General features: G+C 45.9%; 1 protein-coding gene across 3 annotated transcripts; it reads left to right on the top strand.

Moving 5' to 3' along the window:
* The first annotated feature begins 545 nt into the window (after window positions 1-545).
* MAF (MAF bZIP transcription factor) lies at window positions 546-15,858 on the top strand. Of its 3 annotated transcripts, XM_066242862.1 has the most exons (3): window positions 546-891; window positions 1,690-3,436; window positions 7,592-7,858. In XM_066242862.1, exons 2-3 carry the CDS (start codon window positions 2,322-2,324, stop codon window positions 7,683-7,685), a joined length of 1,209 nt encoding a protein of 402 aa, XP_066098959.1. In that variant the 5' UTR covers window positions 546-891; window positions 1,690-2,321; the 3' UTR covers window positions 7,686-7,858. The 3 variants fall into 3 exon arrangements, with proteins under 3 accessions (XP_066098959.1, XP_066098960.1, XP_066098961.1); XM_066242863.1 differs by lacking the exons at window positions 546-891; window positions 7,592-7,858 and adding an exon at window positions 15,794-15,858 and having other exon boundaries at window positions 927-3,436; XM_066242864.1 differs by lacking the exons at window positions 546-891; window positions 7,592-7,858 and adding an exon at window positions 3,836-5,705 and having other exon boundaries at window positions 929-3,436.
* The last annotated feature ends 1,167 nt before the right edge of the window (window positions 15,859-17,025 follow it).

The following is a 17,025-nucleotide window of genomic DNA, read 5'->3' as shown; positions in this document are numbered from 1 at the left end:
GTCTCCCCCTCCCATAAAGTAGAAAAGAAAGAAAAAGAAAAAAGAACAATTGTCATTAACACCAAATGAATTTCATTAATTGAAGGAATCAACAGTCTCAACAATCCAAACAGGCAGGCTCGTAGTCCAAACGCTGGGTCGGCTCGCGCACTCTTGCTTTCCCCCAAATAAATCTCGGCTTCTCCGACTTGCCTATCGCTTTAAAATCTTAGAAACAGAGTTGTTGGTTCTTTCTTTTCTCTTTGCTTTCCTTTTTTCTTTTTGCATAAGATTTAAAAGAATCGATCTAGAAAATTGAACAGTTATTAGCATCTGCAACAGGGAGGGGGAGAAGTAGCTCCCCACCCCACCCCACCCCCATTCTAGGTTTCCGGGCTTGTCCGAGAAACCGCGGTTTAAAATTTAACCCTTCGAGGGGAGCTGGCGAGTGCTGGAGTGTTGTTTTTACCCCTAGTTCCGCTCCACGATCGAGTATGAAATAATTAGTGTAACGTAAAAGTGCAAAGGGCACGCGGGACCCTGATAAAACAGGGGTCAGATTTCATAGGGGGTGGGTGAGCCTGTGTGTGTGTGTGTGTGTGCGTGTGTGCGTGTGTGTGCGTGTGTGTGTGTGTGTGTGAAAGAGAGAAAGAGAAAGAAAGAGAGAGATGAATATGAATCTCAAAGGTCAAACTCAAGAGAGCCAGAGTGGGAAGCCGAAGGGCTGAGCCGGGCTGACCTGAAAGAGCTTTCCCGGAGTTACTCGCGTAGGCGTTCGCTCCCCGCAAGGGCACGCTACGCCAGCGAGCAGCCGGTCCCCACGCGTGATGGTCCCTGAACAACTTATTTCAGCTCCTTTAAAAGAGAGGGCTAAAACGGGCTTTCTCTCTCCGCATATTGCGCACCACCACGGTAGGAGCGCGGCTGGGCAGCGTCTTGCGCACAGTCGGGACCCCTGCACCTCCGCGCGCCAGCACCCGGAGAGGGACAAAGAATTGAAGCCAAGTTTGAGTTCCCGGCACAGCTAGGCTGGGGGAAGGAAGGTGCCCGGGGCAGACACCTGGATGCCGAAGGTAGAGCGAGGAGTGAAGGCTGCCAGGATAATGCACAATCCTGGGCACCATAAGAAGGCAGGGGAGCAGTCAGACCAATCCCCGCAGAGTGAGTGACGGACCAGCAGGGGCTCCTGAAGGCAGGTGTCTCTCGAGCTCCGAAGCAAAACAAACCGTCCTCCCGATCCTCCCGTTCCCTCAGCCCCTCTGGAAAACTCTTTCCCCACTTGCACCAAACTTTGCTCCTTCTCGAGAGGTGGCGGCGCGGGAGGGGTTAAGCCAGCCCGTCCCAGCTGACAGTCAGCTGATTGGGCCCTGATTGACAGCTCCGAAAAGTTTCCTTGTTTCTATACTATTATGCTAATCGTGGCCTCTCTCGCCGCCTCCCATTGGTCTGGAGTACCAGTCAATTTCTCATCTGGGCCTGACGTCACAAGTGCTATAAAACTCCGCAATTGCTTTAAACTCTTCTTGCTGGATCAGAGGCTTTAAAATCTTTTTTCATCTTCGAGCTGTAGCTAGGGCTGTTCGTCGGCTCGGCCTCCCCCTTTTGCGCTCTGCCTCGCCTTTCCCCAGGACTTCGCTATTTTGCTTTTTTTTTTTAAAAAAAAAAAAAAAAGGCAAGAAAGAACTAAACTACCCCCTCCCTTTCCTCCAGCCGGGCTGCACCTCCGTCTTGCACTTTGCACGGAGAGAGCGCGCAAGGAAGAGAGAGAGGAAAGAAAAAAATAAAAAGAGCCAGGCAGAAGAGAAGGCAAGAAGCATGAAGTGTTAACTCCCCCGTGCCAAGGCCCGCGCCGCCGGGACAGCCGCCCGCCGCGCCTCCAGCCCCGATCAGCCGCCGCGCGCGCCCCGCCTGCAGCCCGGCCGGCGAGGCGAGCCCTCCTTATGCAAAGCGCGCAGCGGAGCGGCGAGCGGGGGACGCCGCGCACTAGGCAGGGCTCCTCCGGCTTCGCAGCCGCCGCCGCCACCACCACCGCAGCCCGTGGAGGACCTACCCGAGCCTGAAACCGCCGGCTCGGCGCGCACCAAGGCGAGCAGGCGAGGAGGGGCCGGGGCGAGCAAGCACATTGGCGTGAGCCGGGAGGAGGGAGGGCGGACGCGGGGGGCGCGGGCAGGGCGGGGAGGGGGGGTGTGTGCGCGCTCGGAGGTTCGGGCCAGCCACCGCCGCGCGAGCTAGAAGCGCCCCAGCCCGGCAAGCTGGCTCACCCGCTGGCCACCCAGCACAGCCCGCTGGCCCCTCTCCTGCAGCCCATCTGGCGGAGCGGCGGCGGCGGCGGCGGCAGGAGAATGGCATCAGAACTGGCAATGAGCAACTCCGACCTGCCCACCAGTCCCCTGGCCATGGAATATGTTAATGACTTCGATCTGATGAAGTTTGAAGTGAAAAAGGAACCGGTGGAAACCGACCGCATCATCAGCCAGTGCGGCCGTCTCATCGCCGGGGGCTCGCTGTCCTCCACCCCCATGAGCACGCCTTGCAGCTCGGTGCCCCCTTCCCCCAGCTTCTCGGCGCCCAGCCCGGGCTCGGGCAGCGAGCAGAAGGCGCACCTGGAAGACTACTACTGGATGACCGGCTACCCGCAGCAGCTGAACCCCGAGGCGCTGGGCTTCAGCCCCGAGGACGCGGTCGAGGCGCTCATCAGCAACAGCCACCAGCTCCAGGGCGGCTTCGATGGCTATGCGCGCGGGGCGCAGCAGCTGGCCTCGGCCGGGGCCGGCGCCGGCGCCTCCCTGGGCGGCAGCGGCGAAGAGATGGGCCCCGCCGCCGCCGTGGTGTCCGCCGTGATCGCCGCGGCCGCTGCGCAGAGCGGCGCGGGCCCGCACTACCACCACCACCACCACCACCACGCCGCCGGCCACCACCACCACCCGACGGCCGGCGCGCCGGGCGCCGCGGGCAGCGCGTCCGCCTCGGCCGGTGGCGCGGGAGGCACGGGCGGCGGGGGCCCGGCTAGCGCCGGGGGCGGCGGCGGAGGTGGCGGCGGCGGCGGCGGGGGCGCAGCGGGGACGGGGGGCGCCCTGCACCCGCACCACGCCACTGGCGGCCTGCACTTCGACGACCGCTTCTCCGACGAGCAGCTGGTGACCATGTCGGTGCGCGAGCTGAACCGGCAGCTGCGCGGGGTCAGCAAGGAGGAGGTGATCCGGCTGAAGCAGAAGAGGCGGACCCTGAAAAACCGCGGCTATGCCCAGTCCTGCCGCTTCAAGAGGGTGCAGCAGAGACACGTCCTGGAGTCCGAGAAGAACCAGCTGCTGCAGCAGGTCGACCACCTCAAGCAGGAGATCTCCAGGCTGGTGCGCGAGAGGGACGCGTACAAGGAGAAATATGAGAAGTTGGTGAGCAGCGGCTTCCGAGAAAACGGCTCGAGCAGCGACAACCCGTCCTCTCCCGAGTTTTTCATGTGAGTCTGACACGCGATCCCAGCTAGCCACCTTGATAAGTGCTCCGTAGGGGTCCGACTCGGGTGTGGGCTTGCTAGTTCCAGAGCCCTGCTTGCCACCACCTTGCCCCCTCCCCTACCGAGTTTGCTTCCCTTAGTCCCATACACACACACAGGCACACACACACCCATGCTTGGAGTTGTTGTTGGTGGTGGTGGTGGTGGTGGTGGCTGTTTTTAAATTGGGGAGGGAATGGATGTCTGGCTCATGGATTGCCAATCTGAAATTCTCCATAACTTGGTAGCTTTTTTTACGCCCCCCCCCCCACTTGCACAATGTTCAAAGATCTCAGCAGAATTCTTCATGCTCAACTTTGAAGCCTGCATCATTTACATATTTTTTTTCTTTTTCTTCTTCAGTTCATGAACTGGTGTTCCATTTTCCGTGTGTGTTTTTATTTTGTTTGGATTTTTTTTTTTTTTTTTTTACTTTTTGGAGCTTGCTGTGTTGCCCTTTTTTCCCAACCTCCACCCTCACTCCCTGTCCACCCATCTCCTCTGAAATAAAAGGAAAAAAAGAAAGAAAGAAAAAAACTAAGTTTTTTTTTCTCCTGAGTTCTTCATGTGAGATTGAGCTTGCAAAGGAAAAAAAAAAAATGTGAAATGTTATAGACTTGCAGCGTACTGAGTTCCATCGGGCTTTTAGCACTGTTATGCTAAAATAGAGAAAAAAATTCCTCATGAACCTGCCACAATCAAGCCTGCATCAACCTTCTGGGTGTGTGACTTGTGAGTTTTGGCCTTATGATGCCAAATCTGAGAGTTTAGTCTGCCATTTACAAAAACTCATTCTCATCTCATGCATTATTATGCTTGCTACTTTCTCTTAGCAACAATGAACTATAACTGTTTCAAAGACTTTATGGAAAAGAGACATTATATTAATAAAAAAAAAAAGCCTGCATGCTGGACATGTATGGTATAATTATTTTTTCTTTTTTTTTTTCTTTTGGCTTGGAAATGGACGTTCGAAGACTTATGGCATGGCATTCATACTTTTGTTTTATTGCCTCATGACTTTTTTGAGTTCAGAACGAAAAAGTGCAACCCTAGAGCCTTCTTCCCATGAAAGTTTGCATCTGCTCCAAAACTGCTTTGAGTTACTCAGAACTTCCAGCCTCCCATTGTAAATGCACTGAAGGCATTCCTTGTCAAAGATGCCAGAATGGGTTAAAAATTTAACCTGGCAAACATTAAAGAACTCTTAACTCATTTCTTTTTAATAAGAATGACACCCCACTTTGGGGACTCAAATTGTGCTGTTGCCGAAAGCAGTCTAAATTTTTTTAAAAAAGAAATCTGCCCCGTTATTTTTGGTTTGTTTTATTCTTATTTTAACTTTTTTTTTTTTTTTTGGCTTTAGGTCATTGTCAAATGTGGAATGCTATGAGTTTCTAGTATATAATTTAATTCTAGTTTTTATAATCTGTTAGCCCAGTTAAAATGTATGCTACAGATAAAGGAATGTTATAGATAAATTTGAAAGAGTTAGGTCTGTTTAGCTGTAGATTTTTTAAAAGATTGATGCACTAAATTGTTTACTGTTGTGATGTTAAGGGGGGTAGAGTTTGCAAGGGGACTGTTTAAAAAGTAGCTTATACAGCATGTGCTTGCAACTTAAATATAAGTTGGGTATGTGTAGTCTTTGCTATACCACTGACTGTATTGAAAACCAAAGTATTAAAAGGGGAAACACCCCTGTTTATATCTGTAGGGGTATTTTACATTCAAAATGTATGTTTTTTTTTCAAAATTAAAGTATTTGGGACTGAATTGCACTAAGATATAACCTGCAAGCATATAATACAAAAAAAATTGCAAAAACTGTTTAGAACGCTAATAAAATTTATGCAGTTATAAAAATGGCATTACTGCACAGTTTTAAAATGATGCAGATTTTTTTACAGTTGTATTGTGGTGCAGAACTGGATTTTCTGTAACTTAAAAAAAAATCCACAGTTTTAAAGGCAATAATCAGTAAATGTTATTTTCAGGGACTGACATCCTGTCTTTAAAAAAAAAAAAATGAGAAGTAAATCTTACCACAATAAATATAAAAAAATCTTGTCAGTTACTTTTCTTTTACATATTTTGCTGTGCAAAATTGTTTTATATCTTGAGTTACTAACTAACCACGCGTGATGTTCCTATGTGCTTTTTCTTTCATTTTCAATTCTGGTTATATCAAGAGAAAGAATAATCTACAATAATAAACTGCATTTTTTTTTGATTCTGTACTCAGTTTCTTAGTGTACAGTTTAACTGGGCCCAACACCGCATTAGAAGTGTAAAATGCACCCCTGTCTCCAGAGGAAGGATTAATGGAGGAGTTAGGGAGGCAATAATTCAGGGTGAAGCATAGGCTGCTTTGTGAGGTGGGAGGAGGCCAGTCCCTTTTCATCATTAGCAATATTTAATAGAAATGTAAAGGATGACCTCTCCCATGTTTACCTCCTCCCAGAGTTTTCAGTTTTCCAATGAGTTTGAGCTATCATGGCCCTTAAGTGAAAACAAAATTCCCAGCCCCAGAGCAGGGCCTTCTCAACATTGCCCTGAGCGTCTAATCCAGCAGCAGACCCATCTAGAGGGCAAATACGCCAGGAAAACTAGGCATGGTGGAGGTGGCTTGGGCACCTATGCATTTAATGGTAAAGAGCAACAATTCTTGCTTTGGGGGCTCAAACTGATTATTTTTCCTTCTTCCCTTTCCACGCCATGATTTTCGTGTTAGCCAGGCCTGACAAGATTTAACAGCAACACTTTGGACAAATCAAAGTTGTTTGAGTTTTAACTTTGAAGGTCCTTTTTCTTCAATCGGAAAAAGATCTACCCCTTGCTTACAGATACTCCAGGTATATATCTGGGTTTAAACTCTGTGATTAAATCATTCCCCGTGACTATTTAGCAGAGGGCTTCTCCACTGGTAAGAATTTCAGATCACCTTCACTCCTGAAATACAGGCCAAAAACAATGCTGTGGTGGAATAAAGAATATGCTTTGATTTATGGGTATCTGCCCCCCAAAAAAAAAAAAACACGCCATGTATGATTGGGAGAGTCTGAAGCCACCTCCCCTGACTTCACTGACCCATTTTAAAATGACACAAATTCGTGCAACTCTTGGTCAACTTCCCCTAGAACACGAATAGAATGTTAGACAAAGCCAACACTGTTTTGAAAATAGAGCCAAACACGATGACTTTTGTTTTATTTTCTTTTCTGTTTCTTTCTCTCTCTCTCTCTCTCTTTTTTTTTTTTTTTTTTAAGATAATATTGCAACTCTGACCGAAGGCCTTATTTTGAAAAAAACAGGTTGTGCTTGGCACTGATGGTTTCTGGCCAGTTTATCATCTTGTCTTTCTTTCCTTTTTTTTTTTTTTTTTTTTCTACAAACAGTGCGTACCCTGTAGATGCTGACCAGTTTAGATAGGGCTCCCAAATGCACATTGAATGTTGTTTACCAAAAGTCTTAATAGTAAACTCATTTCCATGTGCTGGATGTTCCTTGTTCTCTGCTTCAGAGATTTTTTTTTTTCTTCCCTCCGATCCCGACTAGGAGATAGGCAAGTCTCCCCTGAAGAAACAGAAATGAAGATGTCACTTTAGTGCAAAAAGCTCAGCATCAGATGACAGATTGTAGGCAAACACATTCTTAAAATAAGAGTGACATTCAGGATGGAGTTATTGCAATTATCTCGTGAGGAATGCGACTTGGGAGAAAAATACAGTTAGGCAACAATTACGCGTTCTGATAGAACCCTACAAGACAGTTCAATATAATAAGAAGGCTTTGGCCCCCAAAGCCTTTGTTAGAAGGCAGAGTCGAGGGGTGCTGACAGAAATGGGGTTTTGGTGGCTGGCTTTCAGGGAAGGTTAGCACCTAGTGAAAGGCGTTTTCAGAAATAATCCTTAACTAAAAACTTTGAGGTGGAATGGAGTCGTGAACACAAATACATGCTTTTTTAACAAAGAAATCCTAAATCCTGCCTAAGCGCCCCTATTACAAATAAGTCAGTAAATTAAAAAAAAATCATATAGGGAAATCTAGCCTTCCCTCTACACTGCATTTGAATCTTTGTCTAAATAGTGTTAAAAATTCCTTTCATTCCAATTACAGAACTGAGCCCACTCGCAAGTTGGAACCATCAGTGGGATACGCCACATTTTGGAAGCCCCAGCAACATGTACTTACCAGTGTATTCACGAAATGAAATTTATGTGAGAACTGTGCATTAAAAATATATTGTTAGTAGTAAGCAGTATTACCTTACAGTGGTAGCATACAACCTGCCCCTGACTTCTGTTCAGTTTCCTTTTTAAAGAGAAATGTTTGCATTGAAGAAGAAGACTACTAAATATATAAAAGCTCCATGCTAATTAAGGATGCCTTTTGTCTAAGGGTTGTCTGTACAGACCCGCAGCAAAGCGCACTAGTGTTTCTCACTTTAAGATGCGCGCAACAGAATAGGTGTGACTGTTTTCAACCTTTAATACTAGTTGTAAAAACCCCCTGAAATGTAGATAGACACATACACATTGATAGGAAGGGAAGTAGTCCAGAAGGTAACAGCTAGCATTTGTAAAGCATACGTAGACACACACACTCTAAATAGTACTTTTTCACGCTTCATTGTTTCTGTGGCAGATAATTTCACTAAGGAGAAAAAAATATTTGACCCCCCCCCTCCCTCCCCAAGCAGATGCCATGGGCAGAAGCTTTAGCGGAGTCCAGCACCCTGGCTTGCTGGTAGGCCCTAATAGTGTTGTGTTTATCAGTGATGTCAAACGTGTTCATTTATCAGACACAGCAGTAAATGAAAACAATGTGTAGCCATATACAGAGTTCAGTCCAATACACGCCCTCCGAGTGCCTTTTCTTCTTCCCTCTTTTCTGTTCCCAAACATTCGCGGAATCACTTCCTTTTAATCCCCCCCCCTCCTTGCATGTTTCCTTTTTGAAAATCATGTAATAATTTTTTACAGTGTATCTGACACATTAATAGACTGACATCAAATAGGCAGAGATTCCACTTCCTGATCTTGATGAGGAAATGATGTCTCCATATCACATTTATTTATCTGTTTCAATGCCATAACCACCTGGGCCCCTTTCAACGCCGACCACTGCAGGGGGAAACACTATCTATTCCTGAACACAGGGTTTTAATGCTCTGATCCTTTCCCCCGCTCTACCTTTCCCTCAGTTTTTATTTAATAACGTCACTTCTAGAGCCTTTGCTTCTTAAACAGGACCTCCCCTTGCCAAACCACCAGCTCGACTGCGAAGCACAGTGAACAGAGGGCAAGTGGTAGCCACCCTTACAAACATGGGGCACAGCTGTCACAGTAGCTACATTCCTAGCATTTCCCTCCGCTAAATAACTGAAGTTGTTTGTGGCACACACAGAGGTTCCCAAGGGCAGTATCGGGAGGATCCTGTGTTACTGTCGGTTTTGTGAAGCCCAGTAATACACTTCCTTACGACTCCACACTCTTGGCTTTATAAAAATGCACTCCTCCAGTATTCTAGGCCAATCAATACATTTAAAAGTCTGCTTGCCACACAGGTGCCTCTATTTTTTGCCTGTCAGTAGTTAAAGACTAACTGACATAGGTCGGAAGACTAAAATATGTGAGTGACAACCTTCAGCCGTCTGATTTCCGTGTCAGTAAAACACGCAGCCCAGCTCTGGGGCCTGACTCCTCATATAAACATGCGATAAAAGGGGAAAGCAAGCCAGACTCCCCAGCCCGAGTGTGCTGATCTGCAAGGCAATGGTTTTTTTTTATCATTTTATATATATGTGTGTATATATATTTTTAAATAATAATTTTGCCCCATTCTTTGAAGCAAAGTCTTCATATTTTTTTTTTTAGGGAAGTTTTATCTACAGTGATGCTATCATTTTTTTTTTAACCACTTCTGATTATTCCTCAGGATGCTGGATGAATAATTTGGAGTGAGTGCCTTCTTATTTTGAGGAACAATAAGAGAAACCCTGGAGTTTGTTTCCACTCTTGGTCCATCCTAAATTTTAAAAGATGTCCCAAGTCCAAGGCAGGGCATACCAGCGTAGCCATGAGGGAGGTAGTCCAGGGCCTAGCCACGAGCATCAGTATTTGTTTGTTTGCATTTGTTTGAAAACAGAGCAGGGGCCTTAACCCACCTTCTGATAACACGGCTTTTGTCACTTTTTATATAAATCTTCAAAATCTAGACATCTAACAGCTCCAGAGAAGGGGTATGCTCTCCCAAGCCTCGCTCAGCCTGGCTCCGGAACAAACCCAGCTCTGTCTAGCACTTTTTTTTTTTTCTCTAGCGGGGGTAGGGGACAGGGTGAGAGGGTTTCAGTCTCCCAGGCTGTCTCATGATTGTCGGGCATAAAGAAGTACAGTCCTGCAACAATGTGGGAACATCTTTACCCGTTAGAACGACAGAACAAAAAACAAAGCAAGTCAAATTGCTGTGCACATAGGCGGAGCAACACCCTGGCTCCAGGTTTTCAGCACCATCTGTGGGAGGTGAGAAACAAAACGGAGAGAAGCAGGAGAGAGTGGAGGGGAGGACCAGAAGGGCAAGAGCCCCAGGATGAAGCCCCAGCCAGCCAGCTAGCCACTTCACTTGTTCCCTGGCTAAAGTCAGGCCTGGAGTACGCATATGCCAGGTGCAAACAAGGCTCTCCGCAGCCTCTGTCTTTCAAATATGGCCACATGTGTTTCCTTTTTGAAAACAATTTTAGAGATCAAACCGAAATCTGGAGAAATTGTTCATGTCTTAACTTTGGGGCACTCATAAATATATCAATCTGCGATTTCAGGGCGGTGATGTTTTTGGATCAGTCAGACACGTTATGCCAATTATTTTCTGTGGTCACCACAATAGGTCTGATGGCCTCGTGACAGTTTTTATTGTTTCAATTTGAAAGCCCTTTGTCTGTGTGTTTCCCATTAGTTTGCCCAATATGACCAGGCTGAGGTGGAAAGGACGCATCCACAGCACACAGAATCCAGATCTTGGTAGGAATTTGCCTCCGGAGTTGGACAGTTTTAAGACACTCGCAAGATACACTTTCCACAGAGAGGCTAGGATTGGAACGCACAGTTCCTTACCCAAATCATCTATTACTGAGCACCTCTTCCCTTACTTTATTCAAAAAAAAATTCATTTTCTTTTCCGTTCCTTTTTTGTTAAATAACAATTTTTTTCCCCTGTAAATTAGGATGTTGGATTGCAAAATCACATCTCTCCCTTCACAGATTCTTGGATCATTAGTTAGGACTAGAAAGGGGCCTTAATTCAAGAGGGGAGGATGAGGGAGGGGTGTCAGTGGAGGTTTGGGAAGAGGAGGGAGAGGAGAGGAAATAGTTCTGTGTCCAGCCCCCACACTCCCCGCCCCCGTCCAACCCAGGCCTGGATGTGAGCTGCACACTGGGGATTTGGGTTGAGTTTCTCTGTTCTAAATATTCTGATCACCAACCTTGAGCGTTTCCAAACTAAGATTCCAAAGAGCTGCTTTTCCTCGCTGTTGGTTCTTTTTGGTTGGGGAATTAGGAGAGGTCAGGAGACCTTATAGAACTGGGCAGGGAGGAGTGAAAACGCTATCCTGGGAGAATCCCCTGCGATGATGCTTGTCAAGGGACTCCTGGGCTGGAAAATCGGGTCAGTGGTGCAGATTCCCTCTTGGCAACACAAATTTGCTCTGGTTCTATGCGGCCTAGTCCCCTTCTGGGGGCCTATAGAAGTGAGTTTCTGGCCTCTTTGTGGGGGGGTGGGATTCTTCAGAAGAAAAGCCAGTCTGAGGATCCCAGCACAATCATAACCCCAAACTAGGCCCAGAGGAGGAGAGAGCAGGGAGGTGCTGGCGTGCAGGGGCTGGGGGCTTATTACCAACAGAAGCCCACCTTGGCGTCTGACCCCCTATTTGCCAGGGGTTCCCTCTAGGCAGTTCCCAGGGCCTCTAGGTCCAACCAGGAAGGATCCAGTGCACAGGGTGACTGACAAGCCCCTGACTGGCACTGTGATCCCACGATTTCTAAAACCCAACAGTGATGTCCTTAGTTCCCAGGCATCTGCCCCTTACTGCCTGAACCTCATTTCATCCTACTGTCCTCTCTAGAATTTTTGGTGCTTCTTCCTCCCATGCCTGGTCACACAGGTCCATCAGAGAGACTTAAAAGGCAGTCACACAAGCTGAGGTCTTGGCCCCGTGAAGTCACTCCTGCCCCACATTCTGTGTAGACAAAGACCAGGATGGAGAGAAGGGCCAGGGAGCTGCCCTAGATCAAGAGTGGGCATGTGACCTGGAATGTTTACCTGTGGCTGGAGCTGCGGGTGCCAAGAAGGGTCTTGAAGCCTGGACTGAAGGAGATGAAGGCAGGGAGGATTCTGAGGTCACCCCCTCTCCTGGTTTCCATACACCCCTCCCACACACACACACATACCTAATGCACATGCGTGTGTACACACACACACACACACACACACACCCTCCACTCGCCAGCCTCCCTATATATGCTTGCTCTGTTGGGACCTTTCTTTGTGTTTCCTTCTGAGAGCATCACTGCCCCCCGGCCTAATGGTCTGGGTTTAGTAGGGACAGGTGAGCTCCTCACCCTAGGGGTTCCAGGGAGGGCTTGCAGGTGAAGAAGGGCAGGAGGCAGTACCGAAAGGGTGGGTCCCAGCGGCTGCCTGAGGCCACCGGGTTGTCCCTGTTTGCCGGCCCGAAGCCCCAACACCGCAGCTGCGCCCGGGAGGCCCAGGCGCACAGAAGCTACCGAGCGCGGCGCCGGTCGCAGAGGCCCGAACACCGCCCAGCGCCTGGGGGCGTCAACAGCCGCACACCCAGCGCACCCAGGTCCCCGCGCCGCCTCGCGCCCGCGCCCCGCGCCCCAACAGGGGACTTGGATTTGTATTGAAATTGGGTTTAAGTTTTTCAAAAGGACTGCCCGGCCCATAGTGGAGCTCCCAGGGACGTCGAAATAAACTGCTCCGCTGCGCTCCCAGGTGGGCGCGTAGAGGGAGGGAGCGGCTCCGGCCCTTGGCGTTGGGACCTCCCCCAGGCCACCGGCAAGCCACCCTAGGAACCTTTCGTAAATAAGAGTGTCGCTCCAGATAACTGGGTTTTTACTCTATTAATTTTCAGGCCCATATTCCAGATATATCTGGTTAGTGACAGGGAAAGGAGGGAAAAAAAAGAGAAAGGAAAGAAAGAAATTCAGAAAGCCTGTTTTGAAATCTTTATAGAAATCTCCACTCGGTTGAACTCGGTTGAGGTTTCTTGCGGTATAAATGAGTTTGATGCTTATTATAAAGCAAAGCAGGTCAAGCAAACTTTGTTCGAGTTTTGCCGACAGCTCCAGCTTGAGGGTCTTGCTTGCCTTCCGGAATCGAGCAGTGGCAGGCAGATCTCAGGCGCCCAGGAACTGTCTTAAGAGGAGGAACTTGACAACAGCTAAGCTTCAGAAAGGCGCCCTTTCCCTGTAGGGGGCTTTTGCTTATAGGAACGCTCCGTTTTTAGATCCTGGAGTTTGGAGGAGTTAGGCAAGTATCACTGTCTTCTTAAATAAATCTCCTTTTTCTTTTTCTTTCTCCTAGGGAAGGATTCACTCAGGTTCAGATAAATATGTTGAAACTAAAAGTTAATGATCTCAGCATCTGAGACACTTTTATACTGTCAAATTATACTAAAAGCTTTGTTGATGGAGTGGGGAAGCTGGGATGATCATTCTAAGATTAAATCTGTTAAAATGATATTTTACACTTTCCATATTCAGGCAAAGACTCCAACATATTTTTTTCATCTGTCATCTATCCATCTATCTCTGGAACCCTTTAAAGTTAACATTGGAGAGGGAGAAGGTATTTAAAAGATAAATCTGCAGTTCCCACATTATGAAATAAAAATAATCACACAACAGAGTTAATCAGTCCACTCTATATTTTGGTAGGCATGAACGCAACCTAGCCTGAAATGCCAATCTTAGCGTGGTTGTCCCATAAAACCTTTGCCCTATTCAGCATGACTCTGGGCAGTGGGTGTCACTATGGGGTGGGGCACATGCTGGCCATCTGTAGCACATTTTCAGGGAGGAGAGACACTGTCTGTTTTATTTCCCTGTGCTGTACAGTAATGAGACCTTTTAAAATCTTCCTTGGAATATCATTGCACATTCCTATGCTATTAAAAAATACTATATAATCATTAGGTAAATAGATCCAACTGTTAGAAGCTCTGTGCTGGCAGTCCAGGCTTGGACTACACTATAGCGGTCCAACTTGAAATCTCTCTCACTCCCATGCGAGACCCCCCCCCTTGCCCCCACCATTCTTCCCCCTATGAGTAGCCTGGGTGAAGGCCATAAGAACAGAGAAACCACAATGGCTTTTGGACTCTATTCAGGTGTGCAGACAGAACCTCTCTCCCCTCCTTTTTGAAAATAAATGTCCAGGTAGCCAAAGAGTAGAGGTCATCTTGAGAAAAAATGACACCAATGATCTAAAAAGGACATCAACTTTATGAGATTTCAGGCCAGATGCCAAAGATCGCATTTAATGAGGCTTGATTCTTTTTCTCTAAAAATAACAAGAGACCATCAATGAGATGGTCAGGAAGGCAAAGGGGCATTTTGCAAAGCCTATGTTCAATTATTGCTTTGAAATATTTTTCTAAAATTGAAAAATGCCTCGTAAGTATATGATCTCATGTAAATATTCCTTGCAGAAGCTTAACATATGTTTGCAAAGCCCCAAAGGAATTACAAAAATATTCTCTCCATCATCTCTTAAGCTTTTAAACTCCATTCACTTGTGTTTCTAAAAGAATTTGTTGTTTCTAAAAATTAAAAAAATAAGTAACCTTGTATGGGAAGATTTTTTTTTTTTTTTAGATTAGTTATTTGAAATGAAGAACCACTGATATTACTAATAACCCTTCCAGGTTTCATAACTTCAGTATGTTTCTTCTTTCTTTCTTTCTTTTTCTTTTATTTTTATTTTTGGCATAGAAATAACATACGTGGCAAAAGATTAATGTATCCTGTTACGTGAAGAAGAGTAGTTTGTACCGTAGGATTTTAAAAGCATTTTAAAAATGAAATGTGAATGAAAGCTTATAATGTATTTGGGACAGCTCTGACAGGTACAAGAGTCCAAATTTGTGTTTCTGTTTTGACGCATACTCAGAGCAATTAGACATAGGCCATTTGAAATCATTAGAATTATGCTCAGTGAAAAATTAAGTAAAGAACGATTCTGTGTTCAGTTACTCAGCCAACAAATTTTAGCAGGTGTGTGAGTGCTGTGTATCTGTTCACACCAATTGGAGGGCAATCCAAATAAAAGTGTGTGAGGGGAATTAAAGAAAAATACTGAATATCCATGTTGGATAAAAAAATTAGATCGACTTACTAGTTTATTGCAATTACTGTACACAGATTTTCTGTAATCATGTTCAATTTTTAAAATTAGATTTTAAATATATTTTGACAGTCTGAACTTGCACAGTGTGACTAACTATAGGGAGACATGACAGGTCTGCTTTGTTATTAAACTGCTGTCTGGAAAATATTGGACTCCATACAGTAAATGATAATTATTTTGCCACTTACATTAGTACAGCTAATAGCAATAAGGGTTTTTTGAACCATAGAAAGCTAACTACTTTGAATTACTGTGCTTTGTTATTCACTGTGAAGCAAAAAGGCTCTTTAAAAAAAAAAAAAGCAACCTCATTTTCATATCACTGTTCTAAGCATCTCTGCTACTAATTTAAACAGAGGGGAAGTTAATAAATAAAAGGGTGATATCTAAACGGTTCAATTTGTTAAGAGAATATTTGCAATTAAGGTCAGAGATATCCGCAGAACAGACCAGAGTGAGGAAGGAGGAGGGGGAGCAGGGAAGAGGACTTTCCTGAGTGCGGGGACAGGGGACTGCTTGAGAGACACCCACCAGAGACCTTCCCAGCCCTCCCCCTCAGGGAATTCAGAATCGCTTAGGTCTCTGAACTGAGGACAGCTTCAAAGCTGACCCAGGCTGCCAGGCCAGTGGGTGTCACTCTCCGGGAGCTCCCAGGGGTGGGAGCCATAGTCAGAGGAAGCGACCCTGACCTTGCATGCCACGCCACGCCACGCCACGCCCTTCCATTGGAACCCCTCCTCTGGCAGGGCTGAGGCCAGGGTGCCAAGGCAGGTGGAACTAAACCACTCTGCCCTTTTCATAGATAGCTAGGCTAGGCTGCCTTTTTAACATACTGTCCTGGGACCCTTCTGCGTGGTTATTAATTACCCTTTGTTTATTTTAATATATTTGCTAAATCAGGTACCCAAGGGAACCCTCTACATCAGTGATGTGAAAAAAAAAGCCTGTTGCCTGAAGTCAAAGAGGTACATCTTGATTTCTGATTTGCATGTGCTTGTTTTAGTGAATTTCCCATGAGGGGTAGAGCAAGGAAGCAAGGAATGCTGATCGCTCTCTGTGTGTGAAAAGCTCCAGTTCTAGTAGTTTCAGAGTTTTTTATGGGGGGGTGGGGGGTGGGGGGTTTGCAAGTAACAAGTAACATAAATGCTGAGATGAGGTGATGGGAAAGTGATACAATACGTGTGAGCAGCATGCATGCTTTTCTGTTTTTATTTCATTTCCTAGGTGTAGTGTGCAGAGTAATTAGTCCAGGTGGAGTAACTCTTGGACCTGTAGTCTTAACCACCATCAGTCTGTTGACACTTAAAGAGCTAGCTGGTCCCTCTACCCGAATGTCAGAAATTTGGGGCGAATCTAACATCCATAACCAGATCCATGAACCTCCAAAATTTATAGTCTCTTATAATTCACTGCATACTCACACTTGGAAAATTGAGTGTAATTTAAAAGCACGGACTGTCCTCCTTTCTGCATTTAAATGGGACTTTGGAGCTACTTTCTACTTCAATTGTAAGCAGAGAGGGGAGGAGATGAGTAGGATACAGAAATCTGATTTTCATCTACTAAAAAAAAATAACATTAAGCTTTTTAAATGGGTTTTCAATGCCAAGTATCCCAGTGTGAATTTAATTATGAATCTTCTTCATTCAGAGAACCAGACCAACACCAATAATTATTGAGGGTCATCCTGTTATATATACTCATTACCTCTCATTGGCTAAAGAAAAGAAGTTTGTTTTTCTCTTTTATTAAAAATTTTTTGCTTGCTGAGAAATTTGCATGAAATACAAAGTTTCTGTTTTCTAGAGAAACTGAGGAGGAGGGAAACATCACATTGTTAAATTGCAACTCTGGGCAAAGGGACACTTTCAGGATCCAGTCAAGTTAGAGTGTTGGAAAGCAAAACCCCATTTTCCCCCCACTCTTCAAAAATCATATCTGATTTCTTACTTCACGCTGCTATTATGAGAGTCTTTGAATGACCGGATTGTGAATATTTAACATGATTTCTTTCCTAGTCTGATAAAAACTAGCATTTTCTTTAACAGTTCTCATACTAAGATTTTAACTGAATGTATGTATACCTTTGGGATTAATTTGTGTTCACTTGTCTGCATGCAGTACCAATATGT

The sequence above is a fragment of the Saccopteryx bilineata genome, chromosome 9, assembly GCF_036850765.1.
Source record: "Saccopteryx bilineata isolate mSacBil1 chromosome 9, mSacBil1_pri_phased_curated, whole genome shotgun sequence".
Lineage (NCBI taxonomy): Eukaryota > Metazoa > Chordata > Mammalia > Chiroptera > Emballonuridae > Saccopteryx > Saccopteryx bilineata.
Note: the sequence above shows the minus strand (reverse complement) of the source record. Positions and strands in the feature narration are given on the sequence as shown.